Raw genomic sequence first — 20,006 nt, 5'->3', positions numbered from 1 at the left:
TAATCATCAATAAAATATTAGTTATTCAGATTTGTGTGTTGTGGCGGTTTGTTCTAATCTTCTGAAACTGGTTACACTTTGCACTGCTTTACCAGGCTTCCCCTATGCTTTGTTACACTTTGCTATGCTCTACCAGGCTTCCCCTATGCTTTGTTACACTTTGCAATGCTTTACCAGGCTTCCCTATGATTTGTTACACTTTGCTATGCTCTACCAGGCTCCCCCTATGCTTTGTTACACTTTGCAATGCTTTACCAGGCTTCCCTATGATTTGTTACACTTTGCTATGCTTTACCAGGCTTCCCCTATGCTTTGTTACACTTTGCAATACTTTACCAGGCTTCCCTATGATTTGTTACACTTTGCAATGCTTTACCAGGCTTCCCTATGATTTGTTACACTTTGCAATGCTTTACCAGGCTTCCCTATGATTTGCTATACTTTGCAATGCTTTACCAGGCTTCCCCTATGCTTTGTTACACTTTGCAATGCTTTACCAGGCTCCCCCTATGCTTTGTTACACTTTGCTGTGCTTTTACGATGGTACACTTCAGCAGATATCACACCTTCTCTACATAAAAGGACATATCCATGAAACTGTGCTTGACTGGTGTGTGTTTGGTTTTTTTGTTTGTTTTGAGTTTCATGCATATAAAACTTAATTTGACATACAGCTACAGCTATCTGATAATGCAGCTATGGCCAAAAGTTTAGCATAACCTAGAATTCTAGAATTCTACCACTGAGCCATCACTTAAAAAAAGAATTCTTGAACATATTTTAGAGCTTTTATTTAACATCATTTAATCAAAGAAACTACAAAAATGATATCGCAAAAGTTGCCAGTTTTTCAGTAAGTAGCTGGAAAACTAAAAGCAGTATGTTTCATTCGACTTTTAAATGTAATTAATTCTGTAGGGTGATGCAAAACCTTTGCTGTACTTCTGTAAATATTTCACAAGTTTTGTGAATAGGGTCCGGTACGAGACAAGTGTAACCTTGACAAGTGTAAAATAACAGGGCAGCCTTCCATTCCACCTGCAGGGGCTGTGAATTGGATTCTGGGCTGCAGCGTGTGAGAATTAGTAAATTCTTCAGAGCTTCCGGACAAGATGAAAATGAATTCCACACAGGACCTAGCGGGAGCTGTTTAATGATCCAACTTCTTCATTAAGCAGGACGCTTTGTAAAGGATGGTTAAAGCTCTTTTTTTTAAATTCGCACTTCTCTGACTCTCTCTCTCTCTCTCTCTCTCTCTCTCTCTCTCAGAGTTATCTTCGATTTCCAGTAGCTGCTCCCCGCATCAAATTAATTGACTTCCTTTCTTCCTACTTGTGAAGCGCTCCGGCCAACACGATCGGATCTCTCTTTCTTTCTTTCTTTCTTTCTTTCTTTCTTTTACTCAGTCGTGGAGAACACTATCATTTGTTTTCAAGAGGCTGCTGACTTTCTTTAGCCGTGCCCTGAGTAACAACTCAACTCAAAACTTTTATAAACACTGAATCAGTCAGAGAAGAACTTTATGTTTCAAAACATGTTTGGCCAGTTTGGCAGTCCAAGGCACTTCACCATAAATGTTCATTAATGATGAACGGCTTTGAGATGGAATTGCAGTGCAGGTCGTATTGGCTTGTTTTATTGCAATGTCATTTCAGTGCAATGATTGAATGTGTGTTTTATTTCTGAATCCCTGAACATATTGGTATGATTTGTGCATGCTTCGATTAGAACGTCAGTATATACTAAAGCTGACTGAACTAGCATTTCACTGATAAATTGTTGTCCAATGCCTTGTTTTATTGTAATGTCGTTTTAGTGCAATGATTGAATGTGTGTTTTATTGTACAATGCCTGAACGTATTCATAACATAACAGCTTCATAACATCCTTTCTTATGACGCGTAAATCTACTGTTGTTTTCAGAGACCGATATTGAGAACATGTTTATATAATTTAATAAATGCAGTTATTATTTTAGGAATAATACTGTTACAATACTACCCACAGACGGCACACGCTTAGTCATGCCTACCTGCAGTCCAGTGGGGCCTGCAACTCCACTGAAGCCCCGGGCTCCTTCATCCCCCTTGGGCCCGTACATTCCCTGCTGCCCCCTGGGTCCTGGGTCTCCGTCGGTTCCCTGCACACAACAGGAAGGACAGTTCATTCTGTAATGCAGTGGCTTTCAAACCAGGGACCCCTTAGGGGCCCGGAGAGTCCCCTTAGAAAGTGTAGACCTCCTTTGTAAAAACAACATAGCTATTTACTAAACAGAAATAAAAAGTTATTTGACTGTTGTGTTGATCAACAGACCTTGTGATGCGTACACACGCACACACACAAACATTTCCATTCACTGCACAGGGGTGGAAATAAGACTCCCACTGCATAGCAGTTTGATCCATTCCTGTTTTTTTTGCTATGAGTTTAATAAGACACACCTGAGCTTGTGACAGACACACTGTGGCTCATCAAACTTGTGAAATGAACACTAACCCGGGGTCCCATGTGTCCGATAGGGCCTTGATTGCCAGCGGGTCCGGGTGGGCCCTGGAGGAAAGAGGAGAACAATTCATATCCATACCATACTGTCTGAATTCCTATCAATGGGATTGATGAAGAAGTGCTCCTCTGTTCACTATTGAAGCAGCACTAGCTTTCAGTTCTCTCACCGTTTGCATCGTATCTCTGGTTTCCCAGTAGCGAAGTGCAATAAACCGCAGTGAAAGCATGATAAAGCAGAGGTAAGCAGGGTTAAGGAATAGCGAGGTACGGTAAAGCATATTAGCAAACATGACAAACCAGGGTGAACTAAGGTAAATGCATAGTATAACCATGGGAAAAGCATGGGGGAACACTGCAAAAATACAGTGGTAAACTTTTATAAGGGGTAAGACAAATACTATTCTATTTCCGCTGCATCTCTGCTATTAAGACAGTACTATTCTATTTACATTTGAACAGCAACAATGCCATGCGTTGCTCCTTTGATGTGAGCTGTTGTGAACCAGCTGTCTTTGCTTTTGTTTAAGCGGCACAGTGTACAGTATGTGATCTATAAGGAGGGAGTCATGGAGGTCAGGCTGGGCTGTGACTGGCTGTCAGGGCTTGCTCTCGAAGAGGCTGACAGTGAGCCTGGAGTGAATAATGACTTCTGCGAACTCGCAGGTGATGCATTAATTACCATTCATTATTCTGGACTGGAGCACTTGTGAGGAAGCAGCTCGTTAGATGTCACTGTGCCGACACGTCACAGACACTTAACTGCCTACCGCGCTGTGGGGGGCAGGAGGTAATATGTGAAGCTCTAATGTAACGCTCTAACTATCTCCTGCACTTCCTCTCCATGTCCAGGATTAAGCAAAGACAATAGAAACCTTCTCAATCTGCAAAGCCTCCCTCATCTACCAGACGGCGCTGTGCCTGATTCACTGAGAAAACAGTGCAGTGTTGGGGGTGTGTGTGCGGCTTACTGTCAACATGACCAAACCGCAAATTTATAGAAACAGGTGATTCGTGTTGCAGACAGACATGCAAAAACTACAAACCCATAACTATGTTCTATTGAGCTTTTTATTCTTAAAAAATACCATGTGGTGGAAGCACCTTAACCTGTTAAGTACCAATGACATTTTTCTTTGAAAAAAGCTGTATTTATTTATGTAATTTGATACATCACATTTAGACTTTTTGTGCTAAACAAAATGTGAGTATTGTATCACAACAATATAGTTAAAGAGAAAATTAAAACAGGTAGAGGCTGCCAGTTAAAAATGCTCCAAAAAATGACAAAAGTAGTCTGTCCTCAGATAAGGACAATGGCACTTAATGGGTTTATCTATGACTTGCAGCTCTTCATAGTAGTGTCAGAAGAATGACTGTATTTGCCAGTTAAATAGTTGTAAAAATAGCCGACGAGTTGGCACTTTAAACAAAAATCTATGAATAAATCATGGACTTGATCATTTCTGCTGCTCAATTTGTGCACATGCAGTTTTGTAAACTGCTTTAAAGCCACTGGGAATTTATCTAAAAACGATGTATTCGAAAATGTCACCGGATTTCTGAAACCGCGCGCTTCACAACCACTTTCTGTTAAATTCAAACAGCTGAATAGAACTGAAATACTGGCATTGCTTGATCGCTGCTAGCAGACACTTTAATAAACAGCTCGCAAACGTGACTGTTGTGGTTGCTGCTTCTCTAGGCGCTACCCCTGCTTTGCAGTGCATTGGCAGGAAGCCTGTGTGTGTTCAATGGTTCTGTCGTTCAAGCTGTTCTGTCACAGTTAAAATCTTTCAAACGTGTTTTCTCTCAGGTTTAATTAAGGTATGCAGAATTTCTGCAAGCAATGCTAGAACAGGCAAACAAAAAAACCACAAAATAACACTTACCAATTCTCCCTTGTCTCCTTTACTTCCTTTCTGCCCTGGGCCTCCAGTTTCACCCTTTAAAATAACAAAACGTCAATCAGCTTTTGCTAACAATACAGTACATACAGCTGTGGCCACAAGTTTTGCATCACCCTGTACAAATAACTAATCTTGCTTCATAAAGTCGAATGAAACCTGCTCATTAATGTTACGTTAACCTTTTGAATTACACACCGCTTTGTAGTTTTCCATATACTTAATGAAAAACTGATACAACTTGAAAAATGTGACATTTTGAAATCTAACATGAAATACTGTACTACTATTATGGATTCCGGTAGACTTTTGCAATGTCATTTTGTAGTTTATTTGATTACATGATGTTAAATAGAAGATCTAAATTATGTTCATATAGTTTATTTTTAAATGATGTCTCAATCTTAATTCTAGGTGATTCAAAACTTTCTTGGCTGTAGCTGTAGATTTACAGTATATGGTGCTGAATACGTTTCTGGTGCCCATTCAAGGGTAACGATGACTTCAGACAGTAAAATCCCAGAGTGGACAGCGAGCTCTCTTCCAGTGACAGAGGGCACTTCGGGTCTCCTGCTATGTCAGTAAGTTTCCATTTATTGATTCCAATATTCAACACGCATATATCTTAAACATTTTAAAGTTTAGTTATAAATTTAGTTATAAATAGAAATCAGATAGTGATCGGTTGCTTAATGTTCTGGGAGAAAGCTCAGGTACAGTCTGTCATCAGGAGAGGATTCAGGTAAGCTTGTCTCACTCTCACTCTCAAGCGCCTGTCTTATATATCTTGCCTAACAGTGTGTGCGTTAAGGTGAACTTTGTTTTTGCCAGTGGTCCAACCAAGCTTAGTCAACTCAGTTCCTTGTCTGGTTGGTAACAGCATACCTTACAGCTGGTTTGGTGATATTTGTTTAGCCTTCATTAACTCCAACATAAGAGATCACTTTGTGTAGTTCAGTACCTTGTCTCCATCTTCTCCAGGAGGCCCCTGAGGTCCAGCCACCCCAAGAAGACCCATCGGCCCCTGAGTGCCGTCCTGCCCGACCGGGCCCATTGGACCTTTCTCCCCCTGGAGGAACCAAACAAAAAAAAAAAAATGAAACCCAGAGTACAGAACATCATGGGCAGCATTTTCAAAGTCTCCAGTCTTTAAATTAACTCCTAATTTTTTAACAGGCAAAACACGTGTTCATTTTGCAAAACCAGAACCAAGCGACTAAGTGATAGATTTCAAGTCCTCCAAAGTCCTCTCGGTGTGTTCTGTGTTTTCCGTTTTCTAACATTAACATGATTTTGTTTCTCAAAAAAATAGGAAGTTAATTGAAGAATGGAAGAAACGCTTTGAGAATATGGTCCCACATGGTCTAATGGACCCCTTTTATTTTTAAGCTGATTTAGTCTATGTGCTTATATAGGGCTAATTTTATTTCCTGTTCTATGTTGAATTTCAATCGCATTTTTCAAAGGGTCAGTATATAGAAATGTGTTTGACTAAGAGGTTATCTATCAAATGTCCACAAATGTGTTTGTGTTTTTCAGAAGAGAAACGCATGATTCATAAGTGCGGAGCAGATTTGGTTTCTCTATATATTTCAACGATAACCAATTGTATTCAACACAAAAACAAAAAAAGCAAAATGACCGTTTGTTTCAGCAGCCTGACGCTGAGGCTTTGGGGAGCTGTTCAAGACTCAGCTCAGCTTCGTATCAGTCCGATTTATTAAAATGTAACCACAGGCAATTAATTGAACCTTCTATAATTAGCGCTGAGCAGACTAACAATGGCACCTCTTTAATGAATCTGTCTGTTATATATTTCTTTCAGAGTAATTAGGTCATTAAGTAATTTTGCCATTCATTTTTAAATTAAGTAAAATCTGACACAGTTCCCTTTCTGTTTTTTTCAACTGTTCAAATAACATACCGGTCATTTATCTTTTCATTGTTAACATCCTGACAACTTTTTACACTTATAACTTTAAAGTGTGTTTCAAAGCTATTTTCAAAATGTCTGCTCTAGTGCACTGGGGTTTGAGATCTGTCCTCTAAATCACTGCAGGAAAAACATAATGAGTGCTCTGTCTTTTCTGTTCCGTACCACATCATGGCTCGTTATCGCTGTGTTGCCTGTTTGACAATGTAGGTAATAATCCTGACACTATCAGTGCACTAGAGCGGACATTGGGAAAAGAGCTTTGAAACAGACTTTAAAGTTTTAAGTGTAAAAAAATGTTAACAATGAAAATAAAAAACGACAGGTACGTTGTTTAAACAGTTGTAGCAGCATGTGGGGACGTGGAATGCTGTATTCTTTGGAACCCCGCTACTTACTCTTTAACTGAATGTAAGAGTCGGTTGTTTCCTTGTGCAAAAGAGTTTTTGTTATAATTTAGTTTAGAATGTTTTGTTGCATAATTTACACAGTTTATTTCAAAAGCAAAAAAACCCCAAAAAACAGGTATTCTATTTGAGAGAATTGTTTATTATTATTATTATTATTATTATTATTATTATTATTATTATTATTATTATTATTATTATTTATGGCTTTTGACTAAAGTACACTGTGATTTAATGCTCTTACAGTATCTAGATTTGAATAAAACTATAATGCACTTAAATTGTAACTTACATTATTATTATTATTATTATTATTATTATTATTATTATTATTATTATTAACATAGAGAGCATCTTTCTGAACTGGCTGAACTGTTAAGTCTGGTGACTGCTTACACTGCCCCCAGTGTCCGCAAAGAGAATTACACACTGTTAGTGAACATGACTTCTCAGGGAAGTGATAACCATGCTTCAGTTAAGGTACTGATTGAATAGGTTCGGTATTCATTCACTTACACCCTGCCCAGGGCTGGATTAAACGTAGGGGCCCTACGCTAACCCATATTTGAGTGGCCCTATGCACATTATGGCAAATGGTGTTATTATTATAATTATTATTATTATTTATTTCTTAGCAGACGCCCTTATCCAGGGCGACTTACAATTGTTACAAGATATCACATTATACATTATTTCACATTATACAGATATCACATTATTTTTACATACAATTACCCATTTATACAGTTGGGTTTTTACTGGAGCAATCTAGGTAAAGTACCTTGCTAAAGGGTACAACAGCAGTGTCCCCCACTGGGGATTGAACCCATGACCCTCTGGTCAAGAGTCCAGAGCCCTAATCACTACTCCACACTGCTGCCTATTAAGGCTATTCTTGAGACAGGATTTACTGCTTAAACTTTAACTGCAGGCTTTCCAGATTTCTAGAGTGAGATTTTTCTCAGCTAACAAACAGACTTACCACCATAACTTATCCCAGTTCCTGTAACCTTTACTGCTGGGCATTACAGAAAAGAACAATGCCACAAAGAAAGCCAGGGTATTGATTGGGCGTCTTACCGGAGAGCCTTTCTCTCCCATTGGTCCAGGTGGGCCTGTGCTGCCGGGACGACCAGGCAAGCCGATTCCTCCCGCAGGTCCTGGGGGTCCTCTCTCCCCTGCCGCACCCTGCCAATGGAAATCACGAGATGGGGTGTTAGGGGCTACTGCTGGATTTATTCACTCATCCCCGTCCTATTGATAACAAGCGTGGCCCCCCCTTATAAAAGTTTACTTTTAATCTGCACTGCAGTTTTGACTTTTTCCCCATGAATGGTTTGCTAAGCATTAATCATAGTTTACTGCGTTTTGCCGTGTTTTGAAAACAATATATATTTTACTACACAGGGATAGAAATAAGACTCCCACTGCATAGCAGTTTGATCCATTCTTGGTTTTACTGGGAGTTTAATCATACACTCCTGAGCTTGTTACCTACACACACGGGCTGTGCAATAGCAGTCTTATTTCCATCTCTGTCATATCTCTCTGGGCTTTACAATGCTTACTTTTATGCTTACTTATTTAACATGTATATTATTTTATTGTATGCATCATTTATGTTTATTACCATGTTTATTATAGTGCATGACCATGCCTTGTTATATTCTTTATATGCTTTCACTGTGCTTTATTACACTTTGCTATGCTTTTACTATTGCAAACTTTTATAAGGGTTAGTTTACCATACCTCTCTGTGCTTTACAAAGCTCACCTATGCATTACCATTATTATTATTATTATTTATTTCTTAGCAGACGCCCTTATCCAGGGCGACTTACAATTGTTACAAGATATCACAATATATTTTTATTTTTTATTATTTTTACATACAATTACCCATTTATACAGTTGGGTTTTTACTGGAGCAATCTAGGTAAAGTACCTTGCTCAAGGGTACAGCAGCAGTGTCCCCCACCTGGGATTGAACCAACGACCCTCCAGTCAAGAGTCCAGAGCCCTAACATTACCCCACACTGCTGCCCATGCTTTCACTGTGCTTTGTTACACTTTGCTATGCTTTCACTGTGGGAAACCTTCAGAAGGGTGGCTTCCACTAGGGCATTCTCAGTGTAATTTGCAAGGTAAGGTATGCGGGACCACACTCTGGCTGCTTTTCTCCATTGATTCAGTGGAGATCAGAAAGTGCCTTAGGCCCCTACTGTACGTGTTAATGCAAGTTTGTTGAATTTCTCGGAAGATGATACCAAGATTGGGGGGGCGGCATTTCTCTTACACATTACATTCCTACAGCATTCCGCTCCAATGCAGGTGTAATGATAAGAGGTGCGGGAGCAATTTTCAAAACTGCAGAGCTTTAACCCTACAAACGCTGATTCAGAGCTCTTATACTCCAGCCTAAACTGGCATGAGCTTGGATGGGGTAAAAATCAGGAACTACAGTGTCTAAAGTGCCATTGGTGGCTCTTTATATTAAGGTGTACTGTGCTTATTATTATTATTATTTATTTCTTAGCAGATGCCCTTATCCAGGGCGACTTACAATTGGTACAAGATATCACATTAATTTTACACACAATTACACATTTATACAATTGGGGTTTTACTGGAGCAATCTAGGTAAAGTACCTTGCTCAAGGGTACAGCAGCACTCCCACCTGGGATTGAACCCACGACCCTCCGGTCAAGAGTCCAGACCCCTAACTACTACTCCACACTGCTGATTGGGCTTTGCAAATGTAATTGGATGGATTGGATGTTTAGCTCTTCTTAGACAAAGACACACAGACACGCATCGCCATATAATCTCATAGCTATAGAATGTCCTTATCAAAATAATTGGTTAACCATATATGTGTGTATAAGGATAGGTGCTTACATACTGTACAGCTATGACCAAACGTTTTGCATCACCCTATGGAAGTAACACATTTTGAATTACATACCGCTTTGTAGTTTTCCGTATACTTAACGAAAAACTAAATAAAAATTGGAAAACGTGACATTTTGAAATCTAACATGAAATACTATACTACTATTATAACTTCCAGTAGACTTTTGTAGTTTGTTTAATTATCATGTTGTAGTTTCTTTGATTACATGATGTTAAATAAAAGATCTAAATTATGTTTAAATTATTATTTTTTTTATTACGTCTCAATCCTAAAATTCTAGGTGATGCAAAACTTTTGGCCATCGCTGTACATCCGCAACGCATTGCATAACAGGATAATGAAAGTACTTACAAGTAGCCCAGAAGAACCAGGGGGGCCCTCTCCTCCCTTCAAACCATGAGGACCCTGCAAAAGACACAAGCAGAGATCAGACAACTTTACAGGACTGGCGTCTGAAGCACGATCTGCTGGCTGTGTGCCTGCTGCCACTACGGTTTGAATGACACAGTGATGCTTAAAGAGTAGGTATTGTTAACATCCTGACAACTTTTTACACTTATAACTTTAAAGTCTGTTTCAAAGCTCTTTAAAAAATGTCTGCTCTAGTGCACTGATAGTGTCAGGATTATTGCCCACATTGTCAAACAGGTAACACAGCGATAACGATCCATGTTGTGGTACGGAACAGAAAAGCCAGAGCACTTGTTAAGTTTTATTTTTTTTCAAATCGCTCTTCCTGCAGCGATTTAGAGGACAGATCTCAAACCCCAGTGCACCAGAGCGGACATTTGCATGGAGTTGACTGTGCTTCTCAGTGATTGGGCTTTGCAGATGTCATTGGATGGAATTAGACTCAAATGCGATGTTTAGCTCTGCTAGGTTGTGAGGACGGTAAAATAAACGGGTTACCATGGTGCCCGCGATTCCGCTTCTTCCTTGAAAACCTCTCAGGCCTGCCGGACCGTTTTTCCCAGGAATTCCATGCGGGCCAGGATCTCCCTAAAAATAAAAAATTGGAAAAAAGACTAAGAAATCCCTTTACGTTAAGAAGCCCTTTACGTTATTTTCAAAAATAACAGAACTAAACACAGGTTAAAGTGACAAAACTGAAAATAAACACAAGGGGGTGTTTAATTTTGGGCAGTTTAAGTAAGTTCCCGTGTAAAAGTTTACCACAGTATTTTTGCTCTGTATTTTTTTATCATGCTTTTTCCCCATGGCTATACTATGCATGTACTACAGCTTACCCTGGTCTGCCATGTTTATTAACACATTTCACCATACCTCGCTATTCTTTACAATGCTTACCATGCTTTCTCTATGCTCTATTACACTTTGCTATGCTTTTACTGTGGGAGACTTTTCTTTGGGTTAGATGGCTTATTTCCCATTTGATAAATTGAGTTTTGAAAATCAGCCCCTATATATTCCTATATCCCGCGAGTCGAGTGGAGCCTCTTACCTTGTACCCTTCCTTTCCCGCTGACCCTGGCAGTCCCTGCTCTCCAGGGGGTCCTGGGGACCCAGGGTGTCCTCTCTCGCCCATCGGCCCAATCTCTCCTGATTTGCCCTGAAAGCACATGTGTTCGTTAGTTTTAAACCAACATGCGCCTAAACCTTTAACCCCAGTGGACCATTTACACCATTGACGCATCTATTAAACACTGACCATCAAAGATGTCTGACAGCCTCCCGACAGCCCCATCAGACAGCCCCCCCCCCCATGTAAATGATCGTCAATTGAGGTTTCATGAATACAAAACCCATATTTAACCATATATGAATTATTCGGAATAAGTTATCATTCTGTACAGTTATAAAATTTGCATGGTAATTTTGTAGTTTCCCCATGCATTTCCCATGGTTATACGCTGCCATTTCCCATAGTTTACCGTGGTTTGCCATCTTCTTTTAATATGCTTTACCACTCCTCTCTGTGCTTTACCATGCTTCCCTATGCTTTGCCATGCTTTCACTGTCCTTTATTACATTTTTCCTTTGCTTTTACTATGGAAAGCTTTTACAAGGGGTAGTTTACCATGGTTTATTTTTTAATATGCTTTACCTCTCCTCTCTTGTGTTTTACAATGCTTACCTGTGCTTTAGCATGCTTTCACTGTGCTTTATTACACTTGCTATGCTTTTACTGTAGCAGACTATTAAAAGGGGTTCCCTAGAGCGGAACAGGTTCATTCATCAGCACAGACCTTCTTGAAAGGCTGAGTGAACTGGGTCCTGTGGCACTAAGCAGGTTTTTTACGTGCTTACCTGCGGTCCAACTACTCCCATGGGTCCTGGAGGGCCAGTTTTACCTTGGAAACCCTAAATAAAATAGAAAACAGAGTGCTTAAAAAATGTCAACATATCCAATACAAAGACTAATACAAAGCCAGGTCCTCGGGGCTCAGCGCTACAGTGCCTCCTCTTAATACAAACCCGAGGGATCATTTGTGTCACAAACCATTAAAAGCTTAAAAGCAATATAAAAAGCCTACCTGAGTGTGTGTGTGTCTGTGTGAGTGTGTGTGTGTGTGTGCATGTGTGTGTCTCTGTGTGTCTGTGTTTGGGTGTGTGCACTGAACTTCTGAAATCAAAAACTAAGGAAAGTGCTCATGATCATTGTAAATAGTTATTCCACCTTTGCAGTAACCTACTGCACCTCTAAGCACTTCTTACTAACCCTAATAACAGTATGTGCTTCTGAATGGCAGTGGTACTCTGGTAGTACAAACATAGCCAATTCGTGGTAATGAACATAACAGTACACTAGATATATATATATATATATATATATATATATATATATATATATATATATATATATATATATATATCCCCTTCAGTCACTGCGTGTATAACTGTACCAGGTTAAGTTTTCAATATATGTATCTATCTCATAAAAGTTTTGTTCAAAGTTTTGACAACTTCTCGAACAGCATGGAGTTGACACAAACTGTTTTAAAATTTCCAAAAATGTCATTTAAAAACCGTGACCGAAGAGGATTTATATGTATCATTAAAAGAATAAAGAGAAAGGGAACGAATGACAAAATTACTTAATGACCTAATTACTCTGAAAGAAATATATAACAGACAGATTCATTAAAGAGGTGCCATTGTAAGTCTGCTCAGCGCTAATTATAGAAGGTTCAACTAATTGCCTGTGGTTACATTTTAATAAATCGCACTGATACGAAGCTGAGCTGGGTCTTGAACAGCTCCCCAAAGCCTCAGCGTCAGGCTGCTGAAACAAACTGTCATTTCACTTTTTTGTTGTTGTGTTGAACACATTTGGTTATCGTTGAAATATATAGAGAAACCAAATCTGCTCCACGCCTATGAATCATGCGTTTCTCTTCTGAAATCTGTTTCATTTAAGGAGGTTTCAATTGGAGGGGGGGGGGGGGGGGGTCAATCATTCAATGAAGTCCTGCTTTATGACCTGCTTAATTTCTATATACTAACCCTTTCAACATAGAACAGGGAATCAAAGTAGCTCTGTATAGTCAGCATAAAAACAAAGGGGTACATTAGCCATATTATCAAAGTGTTTCTTCCAGTCTTTAATATATATATATTTAATATAGAGGGTTCAATTCCCCCCCCCCCCCCCCGTCTGCGTGACTCACCGGTTCACCCCTCTGTCCAGGATGCCCTGGGATCCCATCTTTTCCAGAAAGACCCTTGCATAGAAAAGGGAGAAGGTCATTCACGTGTAAACAGGGGCACCTGCTTTATAGAAGCAGAGGAGCAATCTGTGAGGAATTCATCATTAACCCTTGAGAGGACCTGCTGAACGAGCAGTTTGTGCTTGCAGAATGTCTCGACGTTTTCAATAGCATTGTGTGTTATTTGCTCATGCTGTTTGGGAGGACTGTCCAATCTTGAATTTCTACAGCCACGTCTACAGACTGTTCACACCCATTGACTACAGGCTATACACAATGACTTCTTATCAAAACGTTTGTCATTAGAGGTGTCTTCAGTATTTAGTATTGCTAAATGCAGCACTATTGAGACTATACCCAAACAATGAACATATTAAAAAAAACGTACAAGAGTCCCCTGCACACAGTAAGACTAGCTTCACTTTTTGCTTTGGTTGTGAAGGTTATAGATATGCAAAAGCTCTATGGCGTGTCATTTCAAAGGGTTTGTTTCCAGTCTTTAATTAACTCCTCAACTGGTAAAGGTTATCTCTCAAGCCTTCTCCAATTGTTTGTTTCTCAGCGTTGCAACATTAAAGAGTAAATACTTTGAACACATTCCTCTGCGTTTCACAATGCTCGCTCTTGCATTTTGTAGCCTCCTATCTTTCCAATGCATTACCACTGAGATCTTCAAGGTTGCGCTCACTTTAGCAATTATGGACGGGAGGCGCTTGTCTCTGAGTCCACACGTGTGTCGTGCTCAGCATTCTGTTCAAATGGACCCACAAGAATACAAGCAGACTTCCGTGCTCTGTTTTTTTTTTGCATGGATAGCCTCTCCAACACTACATGGCTTAAAACGCTTCTAGAGGTCAAATGGCAACAGAAAGAGTGTGGGGTTGCCAGGCAACTAGCGCGACATCCAACAATGTTCAAGAAACAGCGGATCTCGAAGTCGGAGCTAGGGGAAGCGGGTAACGCAGAAACGCTACACAATGCGTGCCGCGCTTTCAAATGCAACTACAGCTGTGGCCAAAAGTTTTGCATCCCCTAGAATTTTAGGATTGAGTCATAATTAAAAAAAAAACAAAACAAAACAAAACAAAACAAACTATATGAATTCTTTCTTTAACACCATGTAATCAAAGAAAGTACAAAATGATATCGGAAAAGTCTACCGGAAGCCATGATCGTAGTACAGTATTTTATGTTAGATTTCTAAATTATTTTGTTTTTAAATTTGTCAGTTTTTAGTTAAGTATTTGGAAAACTACAAAGCGGTATGTAATTCAATATGTTAACGTAACATTGTTCAGCAGGTTTCATTCGACTTTATGAAGCAAAATTAATTCTATAGGGGGATGCTAAACTTTTGTCCATAGCTCTACGTGTACTCCTGAACTCTTATGATTAGCCCTACCCTGAAGGAGACGGCTCGTTGCAAAGCAATGAACTTAAACAGTAAAAGACGAGGACTTCTACTGAATTAGTAGCACATTTATATGTAAACTGGCAACACATTCCATGCAAAATGATACCATAATGTCATTAGTGAAGTTTTCGGTTTACTTACATTTGGCCCTTTAGGTCCTGGTGTCCCATTTGGCCCCTGTGGCCCTTGAGGCCCCTAATAATTGAAAGGAAAATAAATTACTAAAAAGCCCCTGTGTGATTTTCACTGGTAATACAACACAGAGCAGAGGGAGGCGCATATGCTGTAGTGGACAGACCTGCACACTTTTATTCAACTGTTCATTATAGATAAAAGTCTCACCTACTGTAAGAGCCACTTTGCATACCCAAAGGCAATTTCTGAGATGACCCTAGTATATTGGGCACAGTTTTCAGGGTTCGAGATTACTTTGAGGACACGACCTTTTTGAAAATGAACCTCTCCACTTGAACAAGGCTAATACGTATAGATGCCAACGCAAAACGCAGTTCCTCTGGCTTACCTTATCGCCAGGAGAGCCAGCTGGCCCCTCATTGCCAGCAGTGCCCTGAAGAAAGAGACAAGCCTCTGTGTCACAAACAATCCCACTCAAGTGCACAGCGTTTTAACCCAGTGCTTTAAAAATGAAACACATTACATACAAGTATATATTTATAGGCATGAAAAAATATCGTAAGGGATATATTAAATGGTGACTGAGAAAAAAAAAAAAAAAAAAAAATCCCACACAATCTGAAATAATCCCAAATCATCCCAGATAATCCGTGGCAATCCCACCAGGGATTGAACCCACAACCCTCCGGTTAAGAGTCCAGAGCCCTAACCACTACTCCACACTGCTGCCCCGATCCTACCTTCATCCCTGGTTTCCCAGTCGGTCCCTTCTGTCCTCTCCCGCCTCGGGCACCCTAGACAAGAATAATTTGTTAGAGGCGAGCAAAGTGAACGGGGCTGTTATGAGCGGCTCATGTTCAGCATCGTGATTTAGATTGGAAATAAGAATTAAGACTCGACGCAGTGGCATGTTACTGTATATTGCGTTGGGTCTCTTGCTATCGAAGAGGGGTGGGAATAAGAGATAAGAAAGAGGAATTCGGAGCCAAAGAAACACCTGAAAGACTCCAGCCAACATGCCAGGAATGTCTGTAACCGATCAGAAAAGCATTAAAAGAAGCCTTCCCTCACTGTGAATTACTGCAGCACATATCAGTGTATAAGACTGCATGTGGACAGCATGTAACTGTATACGGAAAAGACTGTCAAGAAATACTGAATATGAAAAAAAAACACACACAACGGCCTACTGCACTCAAGAAACAAGGACCAGGGGGTCACAAATGGAGATAAAGGGGCATTCAGAACAGAAAATAGGAGGCACTTTTTTTACACAGAGAATTGTGAGGGTCTGGAACCAACTCCCCAGTAATGTTTTTGAAGCTGACACCCTGGGATCCTTCAAGAAGCTGCTTGATAAGATTCTGGGATCAATAAGCTACTAACAACCAAACGAGCAAGATGGGCCGAATGGCCTCCACTCGTTTGTAAACTTTTTTATGTTCTTATGTTCTTATAGTTGACCGGCATTCTTCAGACAATGCAAAGACAACATTCTACGCGCCTTGCGAACTTTAAAACACCTTGAAATGTACATACCGGTACGTGAATGTTTGTAATACTTACTGTTGGACCTCTCTGTCCAGCAGTCCCAGACTCTCCAGCCGCTCCCTGCAATGCAACACACACAATCAGCAGGCTGGCTGTGACTCCAATGCAAATTCAAAAGCTCCTCTGTGGATTCCCTTTCTCAGACGAAGGCAGTTCCAGCCTATAACTATGCTCTTAATATGATTTACAGCTTATGTGTTCTGTAAGATCGTGTAAACCAGTGCGCACACATATGGGAGGGTCGTCAGAATCTCTGACTATCTACAGGTTCAAAATGTGTACTAGTTTGTATAAATTCATCAGTTTCTCAGATTATACCCAAATGCTGTAGGCTGGGGGTCAGTTTGTGATCTGACCTTGGTCTGGTACATTTTTCACCGCTTTGCTCATACACCCTGGAATTTAGAATCCTCTTCAGAATCCTATCAAAACTCTCCTCTGGTTCATTGCTCTGCTATTCCTGTGAAGTCCCCAGGCAGGTACACTGTACTGGAACCTACTTCCCAAAAGGTTCCTGCAGAAGGTTCTATTTAGAACTTCGGTTTACTCTATTGTGATGATGTCATAGGTGTCTAGTTACAGTGTGGTTATCACTGTATAATCAGAGTGGTGTCATTCTGATAAAAAAAACTTACCCTTTTGCCCTTTTCTCCAAGAAGACCTACAGATCCTACAAACCCAACTGAGCCCTGCGAGAGAAAAAAACAACAAGATATAAGATTAGTCCAATAATTTAGCAACAGCACTTCCTTTTAAGTGGTATTACACAACTAATGCCCTATTAACGGAATATTCACAAAGTGTTAACTAATGAGTTATTAAGGTCTTTAACTGAATATCAAACTATTTTTTGTCATCAAAACATGTTAATAAGAAGACTCTTGCAAACCGACATGCAGTTGCGCCTACGGCTTTAATTAAAACTGTATTTCAAAGGCTGTCAACAATGACTGAAAAAATGATATATTTCATATTACAAAGGCAGCAAACTGATGCAGTCCTAGCCTGCTGTGTGATGGAAAAATGTCAAAAAGTTCCTACCTTGGGTCCCTGTCTCCCGGGATAGCCTGGAAGTCCGGGCACTCCGAGTTTACCCTTGAAAAGGAGACAGAGAGAGAGAGCGAGAGAGAGAGAGAGACCGTTAGGAACACGCTGTCAGGGGTGAGGAGCAAGGGGAGGGGGGAGTCAAAGGAAGATAAGAAGCCGCTACCTTCTCTCCAGCGGAACCGGCTGACCCAGCCTCACCGGTCGGCCCACTTTGACCCTTTAGACCCTCGGGACCGTCCTCTCCACGGGATCCCATCACTCCGACGTCGCCCTGGTGACATGACAGACGACACAAGTCAAGTCAGACAGGGAAAACTAGCTTTGAAGGGCCCCAGCGTTAACTGGGCCCGGGCATGTTGGCACAGTGGAAATCTACAATTGCTGTTGTTTTGTTGCAGTGCAATTTAAAAAATAATGAGTATATATATATATATATATATATATATATATATATATATATTAGCTCAAAGAGCCAGCTGCCCAACGTTTCGATATGTTGTACATATCTTTCTCAAGGGAGCCTGTGTTTGAATCCAAACATTGGAGGTATTTATAGGTTTTTGACGGCATGACAACTACTTGTTATTGTTTACATTCAAATTCATGATTTATTCTTACATGATGTAATGGTGTTCTATATATTGTGACATAATTTTTACTTCTATCTTTGAATCTGTATTAATTCTAATTAACACTACTTTATATAAACTTATATTTTTATTATATCATGCAATGCTGGCTCTGAGGATCAGTCTAGATTTGGCCTCCCCAGCGCATCAGCATGCACAACTTTTGAACTTTTGAATTATATATATATACGTGTGTGTGTGTGTGTGTGTGTGTGTGTGTGTGTGTGTGTGTGTGTAGTGGACCAAACTTTGTCACTTGTCATCATTTGATTTTGTAGCAACCCTTGAGTATTCATTCTAAGATACCTAAACAAGAGAGGTTTTGAAACCCAGGACTGGGGGCAGACCTCGTGTGACATCCTAACCCTGTATTAATAAGCAGTGTGAGTCAGTGAAAGCCTCAGTATAAGGCTGAGGGCCAGTCTCTGAAGGATGTGTTAAAGTCTTACTCCGTCTCCTTTCAGCCCCATGTCACCTTTGAACCCTGGGAAGCCATCTTCACCCTGCAGAAGAACAAGAAGAGGCCGTCACAAAAGGACTCGAACCTTCAAAAGCTTTCCACCAATCAAACACCGTGGATTTTAATGTCCTGTAAACTCCAACCTCTTTTTGCATGACTATATTATTATTATTATTATTATTATTAGCTGATTGTTACAAGATCCGGTACTTAGTTTAGCTGTTATACGTATTTTCACTTTCCGTTAAAATTAACAAACCAACAACAGCAAAGAACTCATGGAGTCTTTTCCCTACTACTGCAGCATTAGAGTTAGCCACAGAAACCACACTACAAGTTTACCTCCACTTTCCCTTATTAAAATCCCTGTTCTTTCAAGTTAAACATTACAATTTAAAGGATGTGCAATATGAACAAAGGCTTCAAATACAGTTACCGGAAGAAGTGAGATTACAGCGTCGTTTTTGGATTCTTGCTAAATTAAAACTCGGTCACGCCTGAAGCGCAGTGGGTGGCAGATGAAACTAAAGGTGAGTCTGTCTCCCCAGATTCACATTCTTCACACAGTCCTTACCTTTTCACCTTTGTTTCCTTTGAGGCCTCGGACTCCATTGGCACCCTGTAAGGGAAAAACACAATGTACAGTACCTATCAGCTTAACACTACGACACAGCGCGCACTTCGATTAGAGTTCAGCTAAACCCGTTAAGTGCCATTGTCTTCATTTGAGGACAGGCTACTTTGCTTTTTTTTTGGGAACATTTTGAAAAATGAAAGACCCTGTGTCACTCTCACTGAAAACTAGAACCAAATCATAACTGGTTAAATAAAGGATCTGATGGATAGGTTCAAATAATAAAAAAAATGAGCATAAAAGAAAAGAGAGAAAGAAAGAAACAAAAAAGAGAAAGAATGAAAGAGAGCCCTCATTATCCGTCTCACTGCAGCAGCCTGCGCCTCTTTGAAACAGAACACTAAACGATGCATATTAGAAGATTGTAATGGGGTGTGCGGCTCCCTACTGCGGGATAAAAAAAGATAGAAAAAGATAAAGAAATCTCGAGCTTGTGTTCTGGATAATTGATGTGTAATGATGTATAATGGATCAGCGGAGGATGCGAGAGGACTGCTTGAAGTTCAGGTCTGTAGTTCACAAGCACTCAGAATGGAACATGCGACTGTTCTGCTGACAGGAGTAGTTTAACCTCAAGCGCGCCTATTGGAAATGCCTGCAAAGTTTTAAAGCATAAACACAGCAGCAGCAGATAGGGTTTGCTACCCTTTGATTCCCTTTGAATGCAGTGTGACAAGATGACTGCTGGTGGAATACTGTGTGTGACGTTTACCACGGTGTTAATGTGGCTGACTGGTCATGCCTTGCCTCCACTCTCCATCCTCCCATGCCTGCTCTTTCTCTTCCCTAGCCCCTCTGCTGTGG

General features: G+C 40.2%; 1 protein-coding gene across 2 annotated transcripts in view; it reads right to left on the bottom strand.

The window, feature by feature from the left end:
* The window catches only part of LOC117970876 (collagen alpha-1(XI) chain-like), a 133,857-nt gene that overhangs the window by 40,312 nt on the left and 73,539 nt on the right, over positions 1 to 20,006 (bottom strand). For both annotated transcript variants that reach the window (XM_059007210.1, XM_059007211.1), the window contains 19 exons: positions 19,143 to 19,187; positions 18,558 to 18,611; positions 17,643 to 17,750; positions 17,474 to 17,527; positions 17,068 to 17,121; positions 16,448 to 16,492; positions 15,622 to 15,675; positions 15,270 to 15,314; positions 14,888 to 14,941; positions 13,294 to 13,347; positions 11,933 to 11,986; positions 11,127 to 11,234; positions 10,574 to 10,663; positions 10,016 to 10,069; positions 7,830 to 7,937; positions 5,371 to 5,478; positions 4,395 to 4,448; positions 2,497 to 2,550; positions 2,033 to 2,140 (listed from right to left, as the gene is read on the bottom strand). In XM_059007210.1, coding sequence (XP_058863193.1) covers positions 2,033 to 2,140; positions 2,497 to 2,550; positions 4,395 to 4,448; positions 5,371 to 5,478; positions 7,830 to 7,937; positions 10,016 to 10,069; positions 10,574 to 10,663; positions 11,127 to 11,234; positions 11,933 to 11,986; positions 13,294 to 13,347; positions 14,888 to 14,941; positions 15,270 to 15,314; positions 15,622 to 15,675; positions 16,448 to 16,492; positions 17,068 to 17,121; positions 17,474 to 17,527; positions 17,643 to 17,750; positions 18,558 to 18,611; positions 19,143 to 19,187 — 1,305 coding nt within the window. The remainder of the gene's footprint in view (positions 1 to 2,032; positions 2,141 to 2,496; positions 2,551 to 4,394; positions 4,449 to 5,370; positions 5,479 to 7,829; positions 7,938 to 10,015; positions 10,070 to 10,573; positions 10,664 to 11,126; positions 11,235 to 11,932; positions 11,987 to 13,293; positions 13,348 to 14,887; positions 14,942 to 15,269; positions 15,315 to 15,621; positions 15,676 to 16,447; positions 16,493 to 17,067; positions 17,122 to 17,473; positions 17,528 to 17,642; positions 17,751 to 18,557; positions 18,612 to 19,142; positions 19,188 to 20,006) is intronic.

This window comes from Acipenser ruthenus, chromosome 34 (assembly GCF_902713425.1).
Source record: "Acipenser ruthenus chromosome 34, fAciRut3.2 maternal haplotype, whole genome shotgun sequence".
NCBI classification, from domain to species: Eukaryota; Metazoa; Chordata; class Actinopteri; order Acipenseriformes; family Acipenseridae; genus Acipenser; species Acipenser ruthenus.
This window is presented reverse-complemented; position numbering and strand designations above follow the sequence as displayed.